This window comes from Danio rerio, chromosome 2, assembly GCF_049306965.1.
Source record: "Danio rerio strain Tuebingen ecotype United States chromosome 2, GRCz12tu, whole genome shotgun sequence".
Classification (NCBI taxonomy): domain Eukaryota; kingdom Metazoa; phylum Chordata; class Actinopteri; order Cypriniformes; family Danionidae; genus Danio; species Danio rerio.
The window spans coordinates 28,929,231-28,948,597 of NC_133177.1; the positions used below are offsets into that span (position 1 = coordinate 28,929,231).

Genomic DNA, 19,367 nt, shown 5'->3' on the forward strand with positions numbered 1-19,367 from the left:
TAATGTATAAAACACTCAGAATTTGGGAGGAGACATATGTGTCATAAAAATGTGGCAATGACAAACATGACTTTCTTAAAATGTACACATTTTTACGCAACACATAATCCATCACCTCACTGAAATGTGACACAAACAGGGATGCGTTTCATGTGATTCATCCTTTAATACTACAAACCTCTATCTTCCAGAGAAGGCATAGTTTATAAGCGGTCAGGAGGTCATCGTATCCCGGGCATGAACTGCTGTGGCCACAATGAAGTCTGCTACCGCTGGTCTAAGAGGTATTCTTTACCATAAAATACAAAATCAATTGTCAAATCAATCACGGAAACAGCATGAACTGATGATATGCATTCAAGCATTTTCACTTTGAGCTTTAACATTTGTAAAAAAGCTCTTTAAAGCAGTGTTATCTGTGAAAATGCACCACTCTGATGGAACGGGCACTTGCTACATGCCTTTTTTTTGTCTGTTTATCTCTGCTCCACTGATACCAGGCTACTTCAATTCTCTGATCATACTGACACTGTATCACTGCTTTCCACTGCTCCCTGTATAACAGTGCTTTAGAGAAGCTTACTTTAGGCCAGGCTGTGACTTGTCTAATTATGATTTTTTTTTTTTATAGGTGGCTTATTGTGAAGGACTCTTTTTTGCTGTATATGAAGCCGGACACTGGTGCCATTTCATTTGTCCTACTGGTGGACAATGAGTTTAGCATCAAAATGGACTCCAAACAAACAGAGACGAAGCATGGAGTGAGGATAGAAAACCTGTCTAGGTGTGTTCATTTAGTCATGACACTTGATCATGTCACACCATGTCAGTAATAAATGTGCTTGTTAGTTTGGTATTTATGTGTGTGTTTTGTACAGGAAACTAGTGCTGAAATTCACTAGTTACAGACATGCCCGCTGGTGGGGGCAGGCCATTGAAAGCTTTGTGAGGAAACATGGCAAGGCTTTTTTGAGGACCCACAGATTCGGATCCTTTGCCAGGGAGGAGGAGAACATACCCTCTAAATGGTATATTTGATCTAAAGTGGTCTTTAGGTTGAGAAATTGGTGTTTTGGGCTCATCAAAATGATTGATAAATAACTGTGATAAGCTTGAGCAGATGTTTAGAGATGGCTGTTATAACTATGTAGTGTAAATTTAAGACCATAGACAAATCCAGAATTAAATAAAAATGCTTCAGAGGTAATTAATATGCTTGGATAAGGGATTCATTAAGATAAACAACAAAATCATAAGTCCAAGCACTCAAAAAGTAAGTGAAAAATTATTAAAAAGCCTTTATTAACATGGCTATCATTTTAAAAAAACAGCAATATTGTTCATCGCACCTACTCTTTTCAGCAAAAGATGCCTTAATCAGGGTGACAGTTTTCTGGTGTGTCTGGATTTCATTTGAAAACTAAATGGTCATATGAATAAATTGAGTATCTGAAGAATACAGAAAATAACTTTTTAGCATTATAGGGTCAACTCATAAGTCATTGCTAATTTAGTAATGGAACAGAGAAAAAACGTAAAGAAAAATATATTAATAATTAGTATTACACAACATATTTGTCAAAAAGATTACCATGCTTAATAGTCAAAATGCTTTTTACTGATATATGATTTTTACGGGCGACACGGTGGTTCAGTCGCTGTCGCCTCACAGCAAGAAGATCACTGGTTCCAGCCCCAGATGGGTTAATTAGCGTTACTGTGTGGAGTTTGCATGTTCTTCCCATGTTGGCGTGGGTTTCTTCTGGGTACTTCAGTTTCCCCCATGGTCCAAAGACATGTGCTATAGGTGAATTGAATAAACTAAATTGGGTGTAGTGTACTTGTGTGTATGAGTGTGTATGGGTGTTTCCCAGTACTAGGTTGCAGCTGGAAGGGCATCCGCTGTTGAAAAACATACAGTATGCTGGATAGGTTGGCGGTTCATACTGCTGTGGGGACGCCTAATAAATTGTATGAATTGAATGAATGAATGATTGAATATGATTTATATCTTTTGATTGATGTAAAAATTCACACATAACTAATGTCATAGAAAGAAAATAAAAAGTTGTTATGTACATGAAAGCAGACAAAAGCATGTCATGAATATAAAATATAGAAAAAATTAATTATGAATTTTTCATTTATTCTTTCATTTTCTTGTCGGCTTAGTCCCTTTATTAATCCGGGGTCGCCACAGCGGAATGAACCGCTAACTTATCCAGCAAGTTTTTACGCAGCGGATGCCCTTCCAGCTGCAACCCATCTCTGGGAAACATCCACAAACACACATTCATACACTACGAACAATTTAGCCTACCCAATTCACCTGTACCGCATGTCTTTGCACTGTGGGGGAAACTGGAGCTCCTGGAGGAAACCTACGCGAACGCACGGAGAACATGCAAACTCCACACAGAAACGCCAACTGAGCCGAGGCTCGAACCAGCAACCCAGCGACCTTCTTGCTGTGAGGCGACAGCACTACCTACTGCGCCACTGCTTCGCCCATTATGAATTTTTGACCTTTTCTGAATTTAAAATGTAAAATTTGCTTATATTTTTATTTTAAAAAATATATTATTACATTTACATTTTTCAAGCTAAACAATCACATTTATATGTTTCATAATGCATTGAGAGCACACTATTCATGATTGTAACTGGCTAAGAAGATAAAATGTTTTATTATCACGTTGTTTTAAACCTGTATGACTAACTGTATTTTATGGGACTTAAGGTCCACTGAAGTGATTTCGCGCAGCTTAAAATGCCATCGATCCCTTTAAAAACACTCAGCTGAGAGCGATTCAAATGTTAGAGCAGTTTAAAATTCCAAATGCTCAGCACTTTGCATAAAACACAAGCTTTAGAACTTTGCTACGCTGTTATTATAAAAAAAAAAAAAAAAACGCTATTCTATTGAGAACAATGGAAAAAATAATGCTCCACTGGGGAAAAAATCTTCAGTGGACATGCGCCCTAAAAGAAGACATTTAGATGTATGTTTTTCGTTTTTTTTTTTTTTTTGTCTTGCTTTTTTATTTTACTTTTTGTTTGTTTGGTTGTTTGGTTGGATTTGTTGTTAATGAAAGTAGCTTAAGTTTTAAGTTAAGGTTTTTGCATGTTTGTTTTGTATGTCTATTATATGTACAAAATATAGATTTGGAATGACATGAGAGGTAAATAGATTTGTGTTATTATTTTTTTAAACCATCCATTTAAATACTTTTGATTTTACAGGTATGTTAATGGCAAAACCTACATGGAAGATGTTGCAAATGCCCTAGAGGAGGCCAAAGAGGAGATCTTCATCACAGACTGGTGGTATGTGCTCAGTGTTTATTCTTCAGCAAGAAAACATGTTCAGGCAGACAGATAGTCTCAGCCCAGTTCACACTATTGGGTGAGCCAATGTTGCTATCATGGGTTGGACAGATTGCTTCAACAAACAGAGCAATGTTTGGATGTCTCCACAGAGTCCCAGTGTTTACATAGTTCTGGAAAATCAAACTATAAAAGGCTTACATATAGTTTTGGGTGTATATTAGTGATAATGGGGAAATCCAAGACAACTTGTATTATTTCAGTTGTTTAAAGGGATATTTCACCCAAAACTGAAAATTCTGCCATCATTTACTCACCCTTCGCTTATCACAAACCTGTTTGGGGATTTTTCTTCTGTTGAACTATAGATGTTTTTTGAAAAAGTTCTGTAACCTGAAACATGTAACCACTGACTTTTATAACATAAATATGTTTTTCTGCGATAAAGTTAATGATTACAAGTTTCTAACATTTTTCAAAATATCTTTTTTTTCAATCATGTTTTACATAAATAAGCCACATAAAATTGCTCATTTATGTGAAGCATAATGAAAAAGAAGATATTTTGAAAATTGTTGGAAACTGGGAATCTATGACTTCCATAGTGAGAAACCCAAATACTATAAAAGTCAATGACTACCACTTTCCAATGTTTTTCAAAACATAGTATTTTCAATCATGTTTCATGTGGCTCATTTATTTGAGATGAAAATATGAAATATGTATTAACTACTCGGTAGCAAATTTACAAAAGATTAGTCTTTTAAACAGCCTAGAGATTTACATTTAGAGATTTTATAATTAATTATACACTTGCCAAACCATTTGTGCATCAAACTGGTAAATATATTTTATTATCTTTTGCTACAAAGTAGATTTTCATCAGTCAGAGTCTTTGATGTATTATGATTCATCAGGAGTCATTCTAATATGTTGCTTAAAGGATAGTTCACCCTAACATGAAGTGTGTCTCATGTGGTTTTAAACCTTTGAGTTTTTTTTCCTGTTAAACACAAAATTTAATTGAATTCAATTCATGTTTATTTTACAATGTAGATTGTGTCAGAGCAGCTTAACATTAGAAGTTCTAGCAAATTAAAAATGTGTCAGTCCAGTTTCCGGGTTGAAGTTCAGTTCAGTTCAGTGTGGTTTAAACTTCACTGCTGAAAGTCCAAACACTGAAGAGCAAATCCATCGATGCGCAGCTTCATAAGTCCCAAACCAAACAAGCCAGTGGCAACAGTGGAGAGGAACAAAACTTCACCGATTGACAAAAGTGAAGGGAAAAAAAAACATGCTCCGTTGAGCACGACCATTTCTCCTCTTGCCAAACTTCCTGTGCAGAACTGCAGTCAAGGCACTCAAGGCTGGAGACCACTGGAAATCCATCGTGAAGAACTGCAGATGTGAGTAGGTCACCGGTGGGTGATTAGGCTGGCCCATGAGATCAATACGAAGACTCGTTTTCCTGACTTTCAGGAATCAGTCTCAAACTCTTCACTCCTCCTGGTCCACTAAAGTGTCAGCTCAGGATTTGGCCTGGACCAGGATTATGGGTACCTTGGCATCATTTCTTTCCAGGTCTTGGATCGCATCAATGGCGCTGTATATTCTCTAGAGGCCTATTTGAGTGACATTCTTTTGTTGAACACAAAAGAAGATATTTTTTAAAATGATGCATTGTTGCTGGTACCCATTGACTTTATAGTTGGAAAAAAAATATTGTTTATTTGCTTTATAAATGTTTTTACTGGCGCCAATAGCCTAGTGGTACTGTGTGCCGACATATAGCACAGACATGCTCACAGCGACCTGAGTTTGATTCCCGGCTTGAGGTCCTTTGCTGATACTTCCCCTCTTCTGCTCCGAGTGCTTTCCTGTCTGAAATCTCTACTGTCCTATCATAATAAGGTGAAAACCCCATTAAAAATATAAATAAATGTTTTTTTCTGTTACTTTCAATCTTTTTAATTTGTCATTTTAGAATAAGTATTAATTTACAAAAAAAAAAAAAAAAAATGGGCAAAATGTTCTAAAGGCTAGTGTAAATGTAGAGCAGGACAGTCTACTCTAGTGGATCACTTTTTGTTTAGTGCAAATGAAGTGCAGCTCAACTAAGTGCACCAGTACAAAAGCCAGACACTGACCAAAAAGCCCAACTGGATTAATAATCACCATGCGTGAATGTGAAAGGTACTCTCATCTGGCATGTTAGTCTTTTGTGTTCATTTCTCTTTTGTCTGGTAATGCACTGGAGTGGTGTTTCTCGTATGCATGCAGAATGTGGCAGAGGATCAGGGGCTCAGATTGGGAGGTGTTCATTACACAAAGTTACACACACACACCAGTATCTCTCTTCCCTGGAGTTGAGTTTCATGCGTCAGCCCTCCTTACTTCAAAAATACCACTCCTGGAATAGACTCAATGGTCTGATCCTCTCTGTGTCTGAAAGAGTGGGTGTTTAAAGAAGGTTAGACACATGTTTTCTAATGTTGTTGTACTTAAAGAACTTGAAATATCAAAGGTTTAAGTCAAGTCAACAAGAATACCATTTTATTAACATCATTTAAAATCAAAATTTAGACCTAAAAATAATTATAGACTATTAATTGGTCACCTTCCTTAAACACTTGATGTCTACTTATTATAATGTGTGCAATAAGACCAATAAAATTAATTTAAAGTTTACAGTAGGTCACTCAAAAATTTAAAATTAATTTCCCTCATGTAGTTGCAAACATTTATGGGTTTTTTCTGTTAGATACATAAAAAGATATTTTGAAGAATGTTGAAATCTGGTAGCAAATAACATTAATTTAAAAATACAAAGGGAAAATAATGGCTACAGTTTGCCAACATTCTTCAGATATTTTGTGTTCAACAAAAGAAAGAAGCTTAAACAGATTTAGATCAATTAGGGGTGAGAAATGATGACAGAAATAAAATTTTTGGGTTAAATCTCTTGTCCTGAGCAAGTCATGTCATAAAATATGCCATATGTTTGTGTTTGTAATGTGCAGGCTGAGCCCTGAGATCTTTCTGAAGAGGCCTGTGGTGGAAGGCAATCGCTGGAGGCTCGACTGCATTTTGAAACGCAAGGCTGTAAGTCTTCTGCATAGTATTCATTTCTTTTGCTACAGTGGGCTTATAATGTTCAAGCTGGCATGAAAATATGTTTAGTATCTCACAAACCTCTCAAACTAGACAAAATGTTGAGCGGGATTGGATTTTGTTCATTAAAATTGTTTAGGTCATTATTATTTGCTAATTCTGTGATCTCATATTAATGATAGAATTTTCTGCCTTTGTGCCAGAAAAAAAAACAAAACAAAAACTTTTAAACACATTTATTTTATTTATTTGAAGAAAATGACAAGTTTAGGACAATATAAAATATCCCATGTTTCAGACCATAGTTATTGAAAATACGTCAAGAAGTCAGAATTCTTAGCCCCCTTTTGATTTCTTTTTTCTTTTTTTAAACATTTCCCAAATTATGTTTAACAGAGCAAGGATTTTTTACAGCATGTCTGATATTTTTTTCTTCTGGAAAAGGTCTTATTTGTTTCATTTCAGCTAGAATAAAAACAGTTTTTAATTTTTAAAAAGAACTATTTTAAGGTCAAAATTATTAGCCCCTTTAAGCTATTTTTTTCGATAGTCTACAGAACAAACCATTGTTATACAATAACTTGCCTATAATTACCTTAACCTGCCTAGTTAACCTAATTAACCTGGTTAAGCCTTTAAATGTCACTTTAAGCTGTACAGAAGTGTCTTGAAAAATATCTAGTCAAATATTATGTACTGTTATCATGACAAAGATAAAATAAATCAGTTATTAGAGATGAGTTATTAAAACTATTAGGTTTAGAAATGTGTTGAAAAAAATGTTCTCTTCGTTAAACAGAAATCGGGGAAAAAATAAACAGGGGGATAATAATTCTGATTTTAACTTTATGCTTGTAAATATAGAAATACAATTATATGCGTTAAGCATGGCTCTTCTGTAGTTACTTCATGTACAAAGACAGGCTGAAAATGAAAAGTTGCTAATTTCTAGACTGATATGGCTACGAACAATACTCTCATTCCAGCATAATAATCAAGGAACTTTGTTGCTGTACCTTGGCTGGAGCAGAAGACATCATATTATGCAGTGCCTGAAAATTGGCTAACTTTCGTGAATTTAATCTTCCCTGTATTAATAGGAATATTTTCTAAAGTCATTTTTTGAACGAGATGCTAATATTCAAATTGGATTTAATGATCTATGCTAAACTAAGCTAAAAGTGCTCCCATCAGAGCCGGACATTGGTTGATCAGATTCAATAATGGTAAAACTCAATTGTTTAACTGTAGGGGACTCGTACAATATTCCATTTTCTTAAAGTGTGCAGTGTGTGCAGTGTTATTTTATGGTTTATACTGGTCTATTTTCATTTTCTGCAAAGAAATGCTCTTAGCGGTAATATTTTTCTTTGAAATTTTGCCGACATGTTATCAATAATTTATGTAACCAAACATAAACATTTTACTCAAAACGTACTTGTAATACAATAGATTTTTTAATTTAATGAATGTTGTTGTTATTTTTACTTCATTTGTTTATTAAAATGTTTTCTCAGCTTAACTTGTGTATATATTTGCTTGTAGCAACAAGGAGTGAGGATCTTTGTTATGTTGTATAAGGAAGTGGAGCTGGCACTCGGCATCAACAGTGAATACAGCAAAAAAACACTAATGCATCTTCATCCAAACATTAAAGTAAGTCCTGTACCACATTTACTTTCCCACATTTTACGTCACACAACTATAACTATTTCTCTTTCTTAACAGGTGATGAGACACCCTGATCACGTGTCCTCCTCCGTCTACTTATGGGCACATCATGAAAAGATTGTAGTGATTGACCAGTCAGTTGCTTTTGTTGGTGGAATTGACCTGGCTTATGGCCGCTGGGATGACCGTGAGCACCGGCTGACAGATGTGGGAAGTGTAACACGATCTGTTGCTCAAGCCATAGAGCAGGTTTGTATGATGGACCTTCTATTTGTATTAGCAAATCACAAACACACACACACAAAAAAAAAACTTTTTAGCCACAAACGGGTCAGAGTGAAAATGTAACCCTTGGTTAAGCTATGAAAAAGGTAACTTCAGACATCCTTTCGATGATAGGTATATGGGAAAAGCCAGAATGTTTAACTGAAAATAAACCCATTCATATTAATACATTTGGAGTGGAAAAAGTATTCCAATATATGGTATTGTCTAGCATTTCAAACTTACAAAGGACAAACTACTTTACCAGGTGAAGTGGTATCACAAAAAAACAAACCCATAAAAATGTGTCATTATCACAGTTAGAGATGTCATTATGCTTTATTTGTGCCACTCCTATGAATAGCACAGCCAAACTTGCTTGCTTTTATGGCTTTGAAGTTTGAAAATGATAGATTGTGATTAGAGGTTTCTGTTAGTTATACAGTAATGAAGTGGAATTATGTCTGTTTTTGGGATTCAGGGACTGGATTCATCCACACCCAAGAAGAAAGTGTCCACCAGTGGGAACAGCAGCCGGTCAATGGTTGGTGACTCAGTGGATCTGCCTAAACTAAAAGGCATCGGTCGCACTCGCAAGACTCGTTTTAGCCTGTACCATCACATCCAACGTGGCCTTCACCATGCTGACAGCATCAGCAGCATCGACAGCACAAACAGTAAGAGACTCCACTGTGTGACGTGTAGAAAAACTGATTCAGCTGTACATTGAGTGTTTGGCTAATTACTTAAGAGCCACAGGAGATCATAACAACATAAATGACCTAATGGCACCACCTGGATCATAGAATTTGTTTAATAGCATTTTATTTTAGGCTGAGCTCCGCTCAAAAACTTAGTCAAAGCTTAGACTTGCTTCAGTTTTCTTCTAGAGTAACTGTAGTGCGTTTCTGGCCATAACTTTATTGCCTAGAAATTTCCACAGATTTTTAACCAGGTTTATATCCTGGTTAAGTTTGGCCATGTCATTATTTTAATGCTGTCAACATCAAGGAACTGTTTTACTGTGTTATGAGGCTCATTGTCCTGCATGAATATTCATGGCAAATTGTGCGGTCACACTTTACAATAAGGTTGATTGGTTAATGTTAATTAATGCATTTACTAACATGAACAAACAATGCACAATACATCTACTACTGTATTTGCTCATGTTAGTTAACGTTAGTTAATGACAATACAGTAGTTCATTGTTAGTTCATGTTAACTCGTGGTGCATTAACTAATGTTAACGAGCATGGACTTGGATGTTAATAATGCATTAGTAAATGTTCAATTATGATTAATAAATGCTGTACATGTGTTGTTCATGATTAGTTCATGTTAGTAAATGCATTAACTAATGAACCTTATTGTAAAGTGTTACCAATTGTGCTATCAACACAGGGAATGAACCACACATTGATGGAGTTTCTGATAAACATTTGCATTCCGTCTGTCATGTATTTACGTATATATAGCCAGAGGTAGAGCCGTGGAATCAAGCTTCCAACCAAACGCTTGTACGTCAAATCCATCCCCACCCATTTTACCGCCCATATCTGCACTATAACGAAGGCTCACTAAATAAACATAAGCACTTACATTAAAAACACATAAGAATATTTGTTTAAAAAACTATGTGATGTAAGCTGTTTTTAATCATTTAATAAAAACAATACACTTTGGACTGCAAAGTGAACGATCTTTTATACACTCTAGCCTAGTTAGACTTAGCTATGTATGAGCACAAAAAATATTTCTCTTATAACAGGTTGTTGATATTTATTATATTTACAGGGGTAGAAATATCACTATGAAAATATGAACAATAACATAAACAACAGTTACGTTTTTAAAAAGGTTTTTATTTTTAATTAGCTATCAACAGGACCCAAATTATACACGCCATGGACAGCTATTTGCCATGCGGGAAGAATTGTGCGTTTAAAAGATAAACGCAGCAAGATTTCTAAATATCAACAGGAAATTTACACATCCCATCCCTGCTCTAGATAAAATAATCCTTGTCCATTTGTACAATAAACTTTAGCTGCTGCAACAACTCTTGTATATTGTTTAGAATTTTTTTGCCTCCGTTTTCATTTGGTTTATTCAATGCCTTAATAAAAAAAAAATATTTACCCACGTTTTAACGTTTAGTAGGAGTTTTCAAATTAAAAGTCAACAGTAAATGGTGTATATAAATAATATAACATTGACAGTTCTATTTGTTACATAAGATTCTGCTTTTAGAAAAAATAATATTTTATTACAACAAAGTAGTAGATTTAGTCAATAACATGCCAAAACTCAAAATGTCAAAGATGTCTTTTAAACCAAGTTCAAACAACGTTACAGGAGATCAATGTGGATATAGGCTAACACTAGTTTTGTCTTCCTAATTATTATTTCAGACCCATAAATACAATTACTGCTAGATAACAATCACCTGTATTTTCCCCATCATGGCTAGGCGTGTATCAGCAAACTAATAATAAAACCCGATAAAACCCTCTTTTACCGCATAAACAGTGATCCATCAGATCCTGTAGGTCAGAAGTATAGTTTACTGTTGAACTAATTTTTTCATGGTAAAATAATGGAATAATAACACTTCAGTCTCCTCCCTAAGCTCTGACAGTTTGCTTTAAAAAGTTGTCAATCACAACTATCAATCACGATGACATGCTTTGTTTTATAGCATTAAATTACTGGCTAAAAACATACTGTTTACAAAAATGAAGATCTGCACCTATATTAGCTTGATAACCAGTGCCTTAATTGAGCAAGACCATCTTTCAGGAAATTTTATTGCAAGTGTAATTGAATTTTTTATTTGGGCTCAATTCTCATTCACTAACACAGAGGAGGCGGGCTTTATGACTTGTACTGCAGCCAGCCCCCTAGGGGCGATCTAACAGCCGGGAGCATCACTTAAAAGCAGGCATGTGGCACACTTGTGAAAAACATTAGTAAAATGAATTTTTCCTAAAGCTTTGGGTTCAGTAGTTTGACAAGAAATATAATGTTTTCAATTAGATCAAGTAAATTAAACTAGCTTTTTACACCAAAGTGAACTTTGCATCAGTTCTCGGTCCACACAACATGCTTCTCTGGTTAGTCTAGTGTTTTGAGACCTTTGCTGAAGAAGTCCAAATTCTCTAAAAAGTTGTGACAGTAGCTAGGTTTCCATCACCCTTAGTTTATATACATTTTGATGCATCACATGAAAAATTAATGATGAAATGACAAGTTTCACTCCCTTAAGATGGTTTTGGACTTGCTTAAACAAAGGGTTAATGTGAATAATGGGAGATAAATAAATTCTGACCTTGTGAATCTTTCACCCATGCCACATGACTAATCAGCTGCCTCCATTGTGCTTTGTTTACTGTTAGTTACTAGGTTACCAATACCACAGTCATCCACTCTAACAATTTGATGGATACCTTTTGGGATTTTATGTATTTATTTATTTATTTTTTGTGAACTTTGAAAAGATTCACTTTACGTTAATATAGAAATACATGGTAGATAAACACGAAGATAAAAGTTTTGGCGCTTTAGAAGACTCCTCATCTAGCAAAGTCAGTGAAAAATAGAAAGTTTGGCTGCCACTTAAATAGGGCTTGTCATATAATTATAGAAATGACTTCCATGTGTAAGATTAAATTGAAGGAATCTGAAAGTGTTGAATAATTTTGTCATTTTGAGACCACCTTGAATGTCTGTCTAGGACTCAGGTTGAGAACAACTGCTGTATTTCTATCTTGTCTAGGTATTTTTCTCTTCTGTCAAATGCGTGACGATTCTCCTCTCTGGCTGATAATACTGTAGGTGTATTATACATAGCTCCTGTGGCTTGCTCATCACTTTCTTGGTTCAGCTCTGTCTGACACACACAGGCTGAGGAAGGATTAAGTGTATTTAGACTTGACAGCAGAGATATGCTTTAATTAAATTACTTTGACCTCAGGCTAGGCTTCATTTGTCACTGATTCTTACTCTCAAGTCACATTATTTTGCTGTTAAGATAACCAGTGCTTTGTTTCACACTAATTGTTCAGGTTTAGATTATGTTTCTCCATGTTTTCTCCTTATTTTATGTAGTCTTATAATATCAGAAAAGTATATATATGAGTATATATATGTATGTATGTATATATATATATGTATGTATATATATATATGTATATATATATGTGTATTTATATATATATATATATATATATATATATATATATATATATATATATATGTATGTATATATATATATATATATATATATATATATATATATATATGTATGTATATATATATGTATATATATATGTGTGTGTGTATATATATATATATATATATATATATATATATATATATATATATATATATATATATATATATATATATATATATATATATATATATATAAAGATCAAATATAACTACTTTGTAATAATATATAAAGACATTTACATGATTTTTAAATAGCAAATGTATTATTACCTATAGATTTCCAGTTATAAAGTTTACTTTTATTATATATTATTTATTTTACCCAACAATTCAAATTTCAAATATATTCAATTAAGTAATTTACAAATTTAAAATACAAACTAACAAGTTTATTTTACTGTTAAATTCCAAACGTTTATTTTTTTAATAACACCTTGATATATGCACTGCCTGACAAAAGTACTAATAACAAATAATAACTTGACTTCTAGTTGATTGTTTGGTATCAGAAGTGGCTTATATGAAAGGGAAAAGCCTCTAAATTATGCTTATTTTACCTAAATAATATATGATCATGCCTTGATTTTGATTGATTTAAATAGGACAATGAGGTCTGACTTTGCTTAGACAAAAGTCTTGTCACGTAACAGAAATAATATTGTGTATGATTCCTATGAGCTTGGAGGACTTCTGGAATGGCAAAGAAAGCATTCTTGCAGGACTCCCAGAGTTCATAAAGATTATTTGGATTCACTTTCAATAATGTTCATGTCTGGTGACTGGGCAGGCCAATCCTGGAAGACCTTGACCTTCTTTGCTTTCAGGAACTTTGATGTGGAGGCTAAAGTATGAAAAAGAGTGCTATCCTGCTCGAGAATTTGCCCCCTCCAGTGGTTTTGAAAAGTAATGGGCAGCACAAATTTCTTTATACTTTATGCTGTTGATGTTGCCATCCACTGTGCAGATATCTCAAATGCACCCTGTTACTGAATGTAACCCCAAACCATGAGTTTTCTTTCACCAAACTTGGCATGATTCATCAGTTCAGTTTTCCAAATGATCAACTAGAAGTCAAGTTATTATTTGTTCCTCTTACAACTGTGATCAATTACAATATTTTTGTCAGGTAGTGTAGTTAACAATAAAAATATCATTATACAGTATTTTATTACGAATATTAAAGGCCTGATTAGCAATTCTGTGGTTACAGGAATAGTGTATTTGTAATCAGATTGATTCCAGAATTGCTTTTTTTTTGCGTTAAATAATGCTGCAAATACCAGTTAGCTGATCAAAACAAACATTAGTAAACCATATTGCATAATTTATGTTAATTACCCTTCCCAAACAATAATGTTTGCACTGACACAAGCTGTTGGTACTGTAAATCTGGCTCCTTATGTTTTATAGCAATGTTCTATGTGTAATGTCTGCAGAGAGTGGCTCAGTGCACAGTCTTCAGACAGGAGTGGGAGAGCTGATGGGAAACACACGCTTCTGGCACGGCAAGGACTACTGCAACTTTGTCTTCAAAGACTGGGTTCAGCTGGACAAGCCCTTTGATGGTGAGCCACACTTTTTTTTTTTTACTTCCTCACGCTTTTACTTTTTGGATTACCTGGATTAACGATCACTTCAGTGATCGTTAATCCAGGTAATCCAAGGCTGAACAGTGTGATTAAACACAGTCTTTTAGATGCGCTTCAGATGTTTATGATGCTTTTTTTTTTTTAACACTGTGCTGGTCTGTAGACTTTATCGACAGGTACACAACCCCTAGAATGCCCTGGCATGATATCTCCTCAGTGGTGCATGGAAAAGCAGCCAGAGATGTGGCCAGGCACTTTATACAACGCTGGAACTTCACCAAGGTGAGAAATTTAGCAGCCTCCTGTCTAAGCTATGACCTACACAGTTTAAAGTTCACCACACAATTTAGATATTTTTCTTTATTTACACACACTCATACTGTACCACTGAGCAGTGCAGTGCAGTTTAGAACAGTAAAAAATTCCAAAACAGCAACAGCATATTATTTGAGTCTTTAAAATAAACTGTTAAAAGTGCAGATGATTGTGATTGTAAGTGTTGTATTGTCGTCTTTCAGGTTGTATCTCAGCTTTAATGCACTTTTTAAATAAATAAATAAAAAAAACAGCTGCTTGCCATCGTGACAGCATTAAGATTCAATGGACGGCCGATCACTTTCACTCCAAAATGGCAGAATCGTAGGGCTGTTGCTGGTCGCTGCTGTTGCAATGGAACGTTCTGTTGAGTGTCGCCTCTTAGTGATTCTAAGCTCTTTGCAATATGGTATATTACTGTATACTACAATACTCTAGTTAACTGTCGTAAAAATGAAAGTATACTAAAGTATTTATTACAGTTTACTTTGGTTAGTTTAAATACGCTAGAACATTCATTAAAAAAGAGGCGTAGATACTATAATATGTATATTATATTGAAAACTATAAATGACTATAGAATTTTTCATGTTTAATTTTTTTATGCACTGCCAACAGCACCCTTACTTGGTAGGTGTGGTGTCACAAAAACTTACAATTGATGAAAAGCTGTAGGTGTTGTTCACAAATTGTATCTTTTGTGCATTATTTCAAATTTTGGCGCAGAACAATTGGTGTTTTCTCTGTGTAAAAATGCCATTTTCCTAATTCTTCAATAATGAGCTATATTGTTATGATCAAGGTCACTCCTTTCTTACCCCACTTTATCCATCTTATTATATAGATATTTTTGTTCTCGATGTGTATTTGCAACCATAATAGTAGCTAAAAATTGATGAACTAACATGCAAAAAAATTTACAAATTTTTACACTGTATCGTACTCTATGCAATGTTGTGTTCTTTAATAAAAATGAGTTTTAAAAAAAAGCCACTTCCTGTGTTGTCAATTCCCTGTTTTTTTTGTACGTGCAAGTGAGGATTCACTATAAACCAATCAGCAGTGAGACTACGTAGCTCCACTCTTTTTGATGTGAATTTGCTTGAATCTAAAATGATTCTTGAATTTCAATTAAAGCTCTAAAATGTGTGCTCAGTGTGACAGACGTTTTTTTTTTCTCTCACTTTTAGATAATGAAGCCGAAGTACAGATCGCTCTCCTACCCATTTCTACTTCCTAAATCTCACAGCACAGGCAATGATCTGAAGTACCAAGTGCCAGACACTGTTCACACCAAAGTTCAGGTAAAAAAAAATTGAACTATTAGAGCATGACACTATAGGAACACATTATTTAATGGGATCATTATAAGGTGTATATTTTTTACTGCTCTCTGAGGTCCACTTATAATGTTATCAATATTTATATTATGATAAATACGCTATAATTTAAATGCAGTCGACTATTTTCTGCTCTCTTTTGAACCCTCTCTTCAGAACATATTGTCTTGATAGGTGTGACATATCGTCAACTCAGAAGTAAACGTCCAATGATATGAGATAGACTAAAAGTATACGGGCCCTATCATACATCCGGCGCAGTAGTCTTTTGGTTGTTTCAGCTTGGTGCTTATTCGTTTTGAGGCGTTGCGCTATGCTGTTTAAATAACAAATGCATTAGCGCTCATTTGTGCGCCCATAGGCGTTCTGGTCTAAAAAGGAAGGCGTTCTGAGGCTATAATAGATTTTTTATTAGACCAAAACTAACCCGGTCTAAACTGAAGCGCAGAGTTGTGCCGTGCTTACGCACTGCTTAATGCGCACATGAGAGCAATAGGCAAATATCTTTACATATGAAAAAAAATTTATATTAAGGATAAATATATAGGATATAATAAGAATAGATATAGGATATAAATATAAAGGATTAAAATATTACAAAACATACTATTTTCTAGCCTACATAAATATGAAAAACCACTGCTTTTATGTCTTCTTCATCTCGGGAGGCTTTTTCAGTTCATTCATAACAATTTGCTTTTGTATAATGTTATTATTATTAGCAGTATTATTTATTATATCCATATGCATATTTGTTTTATTAAAAACAAGCTTAGATTTGCACACCTGTCAGGTTTTAGACCATATGGGGCACAGCATGTGTTTTAGGATATAACTCAGGTTTTTGAGCACATTTTGTTATTATTATTCATTTATTCGTTTGCTAGAAATTAGAACTGAATTTAGAAATAGTTTTGAAACGAATATTTGCACTTAACAAACAAAATTATTTATTTATAGACTAATTGATGTCTGTGCGTAAAGGTTTCCCTATCCAAGAGCGAATGTGAAAGTGATCCATTATCTCTCATTCTCACGCAGTAGATGCTCTGTTTAACAGTTTTCTGTTAAAAAACTGTTAACTGTGAACTGTTTGCTAGTGAAATTTTTTCCACTTAGACTTACTTTGCATTCCTGTAAATAGCGAATGCGCTCTTGGCGCGACGCAGCTGGCTCTTAAAGGGAATGGGAGATGAGACTAATTGGTTTATTCTCAAAACACACCTATAACTCATTAAGAAAATAAACTCAACCCTTTTAGACCATGTGCCGTGGCGCAAGGCAGATTTCCCGTCCTTAAATTAGCAAAAATGCATCCTTACACGCCCTGAAAGCGTTTGCACCCTGCGTTTTGCGGCCTACGTTTTGCGCCCTGCGTTTTGCGCTCTGCGCATGGACCGTCAAAATAGAGCCCTACCTATTTAAACATATTTAAAAACTTAACAGGACAGCTTTGTTCCCACCAATGTATTTATCTGCATGTGTGTTTGACAGTCTACACCCTTCATTGATGGACAATACATTTAGGTCAAAAATTGATAAATACTGAGTACATATTAAATGATCCTTTAACAAGGTAATAACGAACGCATGTTCAGTACATTACTGTAAGAGCCCATATATTCAGCATAGCATAGTCTTATAGTTTAGGTCTTTCTCATTCTGTCGAATTGTGCCTCGCTTGTAAACAAATCCATTGTAAAATCAATCAAACAAATGACAAAATTTATCCTAATGTTGTGATCAGAAGGATCAGCTGTTGTTTTGTCAGATTTGCTTCAATAAAATATTTGTTTTTTAGACCAAATTTCTGAAACTTACTGGATGTTTTTATAGTTATATTCTATATATTGTAGTTCTATATAGTACTGTACAGTACTATGTTGACACTTTTAATGAACTCACCTACATGATGATTACAGATGGGTACGTTGCACATACATGAAATAACTGCCCATAAATGGTCTCTCAGGTTCTGCGGTCGGCAGCAGACTGGTCAGCGGGCATCAAGTACCATGAGGAATCCATTCATAATGCCTACATTCAGGTCATTGCCAAGAGCAAGCACTTCATCTACATCGAGGTATAGAATCTCCCACTTTCACGCTGTCTGTAAGTGTTCAGGGATATGCTTCAAATGTGTTGACAGCCATTGTAGTTTAGATGCATGTATAATGTGTAACAAGCTATAAAGCGCTGTTGACATTTCTGTTGCTTCATATTACTGATGAATGATGTACAACAGCAGTTATCAGAGCACATCAGGGGGAATATTCTAGAGGAATCATGGATATTCACCAAGTAATAACACATTTTATTTAAAGAATTTAAAACATGTAATAATAATAATGATTATGATGTAAATAATAATAATAATAATAATTTTTATTTATAAGATTTGATTGAGGAAAAATGAAATAATGTTTACTATAATTAAAAGAAGAAATAGATTAATGAGTTGAAAAAATAGGGATAAAACGCATTCATGCCACATTCAGTAATGCAAAAATCTATTAAATGTTCATTAATGAAAAACATCCAAAAAAAACTAACAACAAAACTTGTGGGTTTTGTTTGTTTTCAAAGAAACATTTTCATAACTTTCAAAGAAACCGTTATGAAAAAGACTGGACACTGATTTTTTTTTTCTATTATTACTTTATGTTGACCTAATTGCATATGCATTTGTAGGAGCTTCCTTTTCAGATGCAAATTTGTAAGAGGAGAAAGTTTTAATAAAAATGCGAGCTTATATATAGTGATCTTTGTGGTTGTCAGTTTGCTGGTATTTCTGTTACCTAACTGGAAGGAAGATATGCTGTGACAATAATTTGGTATACTGTGTAGGCCATATCAGAAATGAGCTGATACATATGTATATTTTAAGGTGCATTGTGAGTATATCCAATTTCACACTCCCATTTGGCATGTATGGGACATTGTCATCATGTTAATTTGGCCTGTTTTCAGTTTTTTGAAAGTCATTTCATAAACAATAAAGCTGTGGAAAAATTGTTTGAGAAATCAATCCTCCATTTTATCTGAAACGTTTAAGATGCATCGCGATTTGCACTTGAATTGATCCAGAGCTCAGTTTTTAACAGCAGATGGCATTCTAAGCTAGTGTTTAACTGTACACTCAAATGCATACATGAAAGACGGCTTGAAAATGGGCTTTTATGTCATGAGATTAATGTAAACACAACTCACTATCAACACTCTTGTAATTGATTTAAATATTGCCTATATTTATTAAGGACTATTTTAGTTTCATTTAGTATTCGTAGGGAATTTGGATGCAAGCAGAGTACAGCTATTTGTAAAGCGTACAACACAATCTTCTGTTGTAAATCAAGCTCAGAATTTATTCAAGAGAATAGCGATGCATTTTGAAAATCTCAAACATAAATGTAGAATCAGTTTCTCCACCAATTTTTCACCTCAGCTCTAATAAATTAATATGATTCTACAACAATGTGATGTTATTTTCCAGGTTTATGGCCTAGCAGAAGTT

General features: G+C 34.3%; 1 protein-coding gene across 2 annotated transcripts in view; it reads left to right on the top strand.

Moving 5' to 3' along the window:
* The window catches only part of pld1a (phospholipase D1a), a 71,641-nt gene that overhangs the window by 32,095 nt on the left and 20,179 nt on the right, over positions 1–19,367 (top strand). The window contains exons 8-19 of one of the 2 annotated variants that reach the window (NM_001160095.1): positions 192–284; positions 632–784; positions 879–1,028; positions 3,244–3,327; positions 6,348–6,429; positions 7,984–8,094; positions 8,167–8,358; positions 8,855–9,050; positions 14,046–14,174; positions 14,362–14,480; positions 15,704–15,817; positions 17,826–17,936. In NM_001160095.1, coding sequence (NP_001153567.1) covers positions 192–284; positions 632–784; positions 879–1,028; positions 3,244–3,327; positions 6,348–6,429; positions 7,984–8,094; positions 8,167–8,358; positions 8,855–9,050; positions 14,046–14,174; positions 14,362–14,480; positions 15,704–15,817; positions 17,826–17,936 — 1,534 coding nt within the window. Of the gene's footprint in view, positions 1–191; positions 285–631; positions 785–878; positions 1,029–3,243; positions 3,328–6,347; positions 6,430–7,983; positions 8,095–8,166; positions 8,359–8,854; positions 9,473–9,718; positions 10,496–14,045; positions 14,175–14,361; positions 14,481–15,703; positions 15,818–17,825; positions 17,937–19,367 lie in introns of those variants that run through there. The other variant, XR_012387576.1, reaches the window with a different exon arrangement.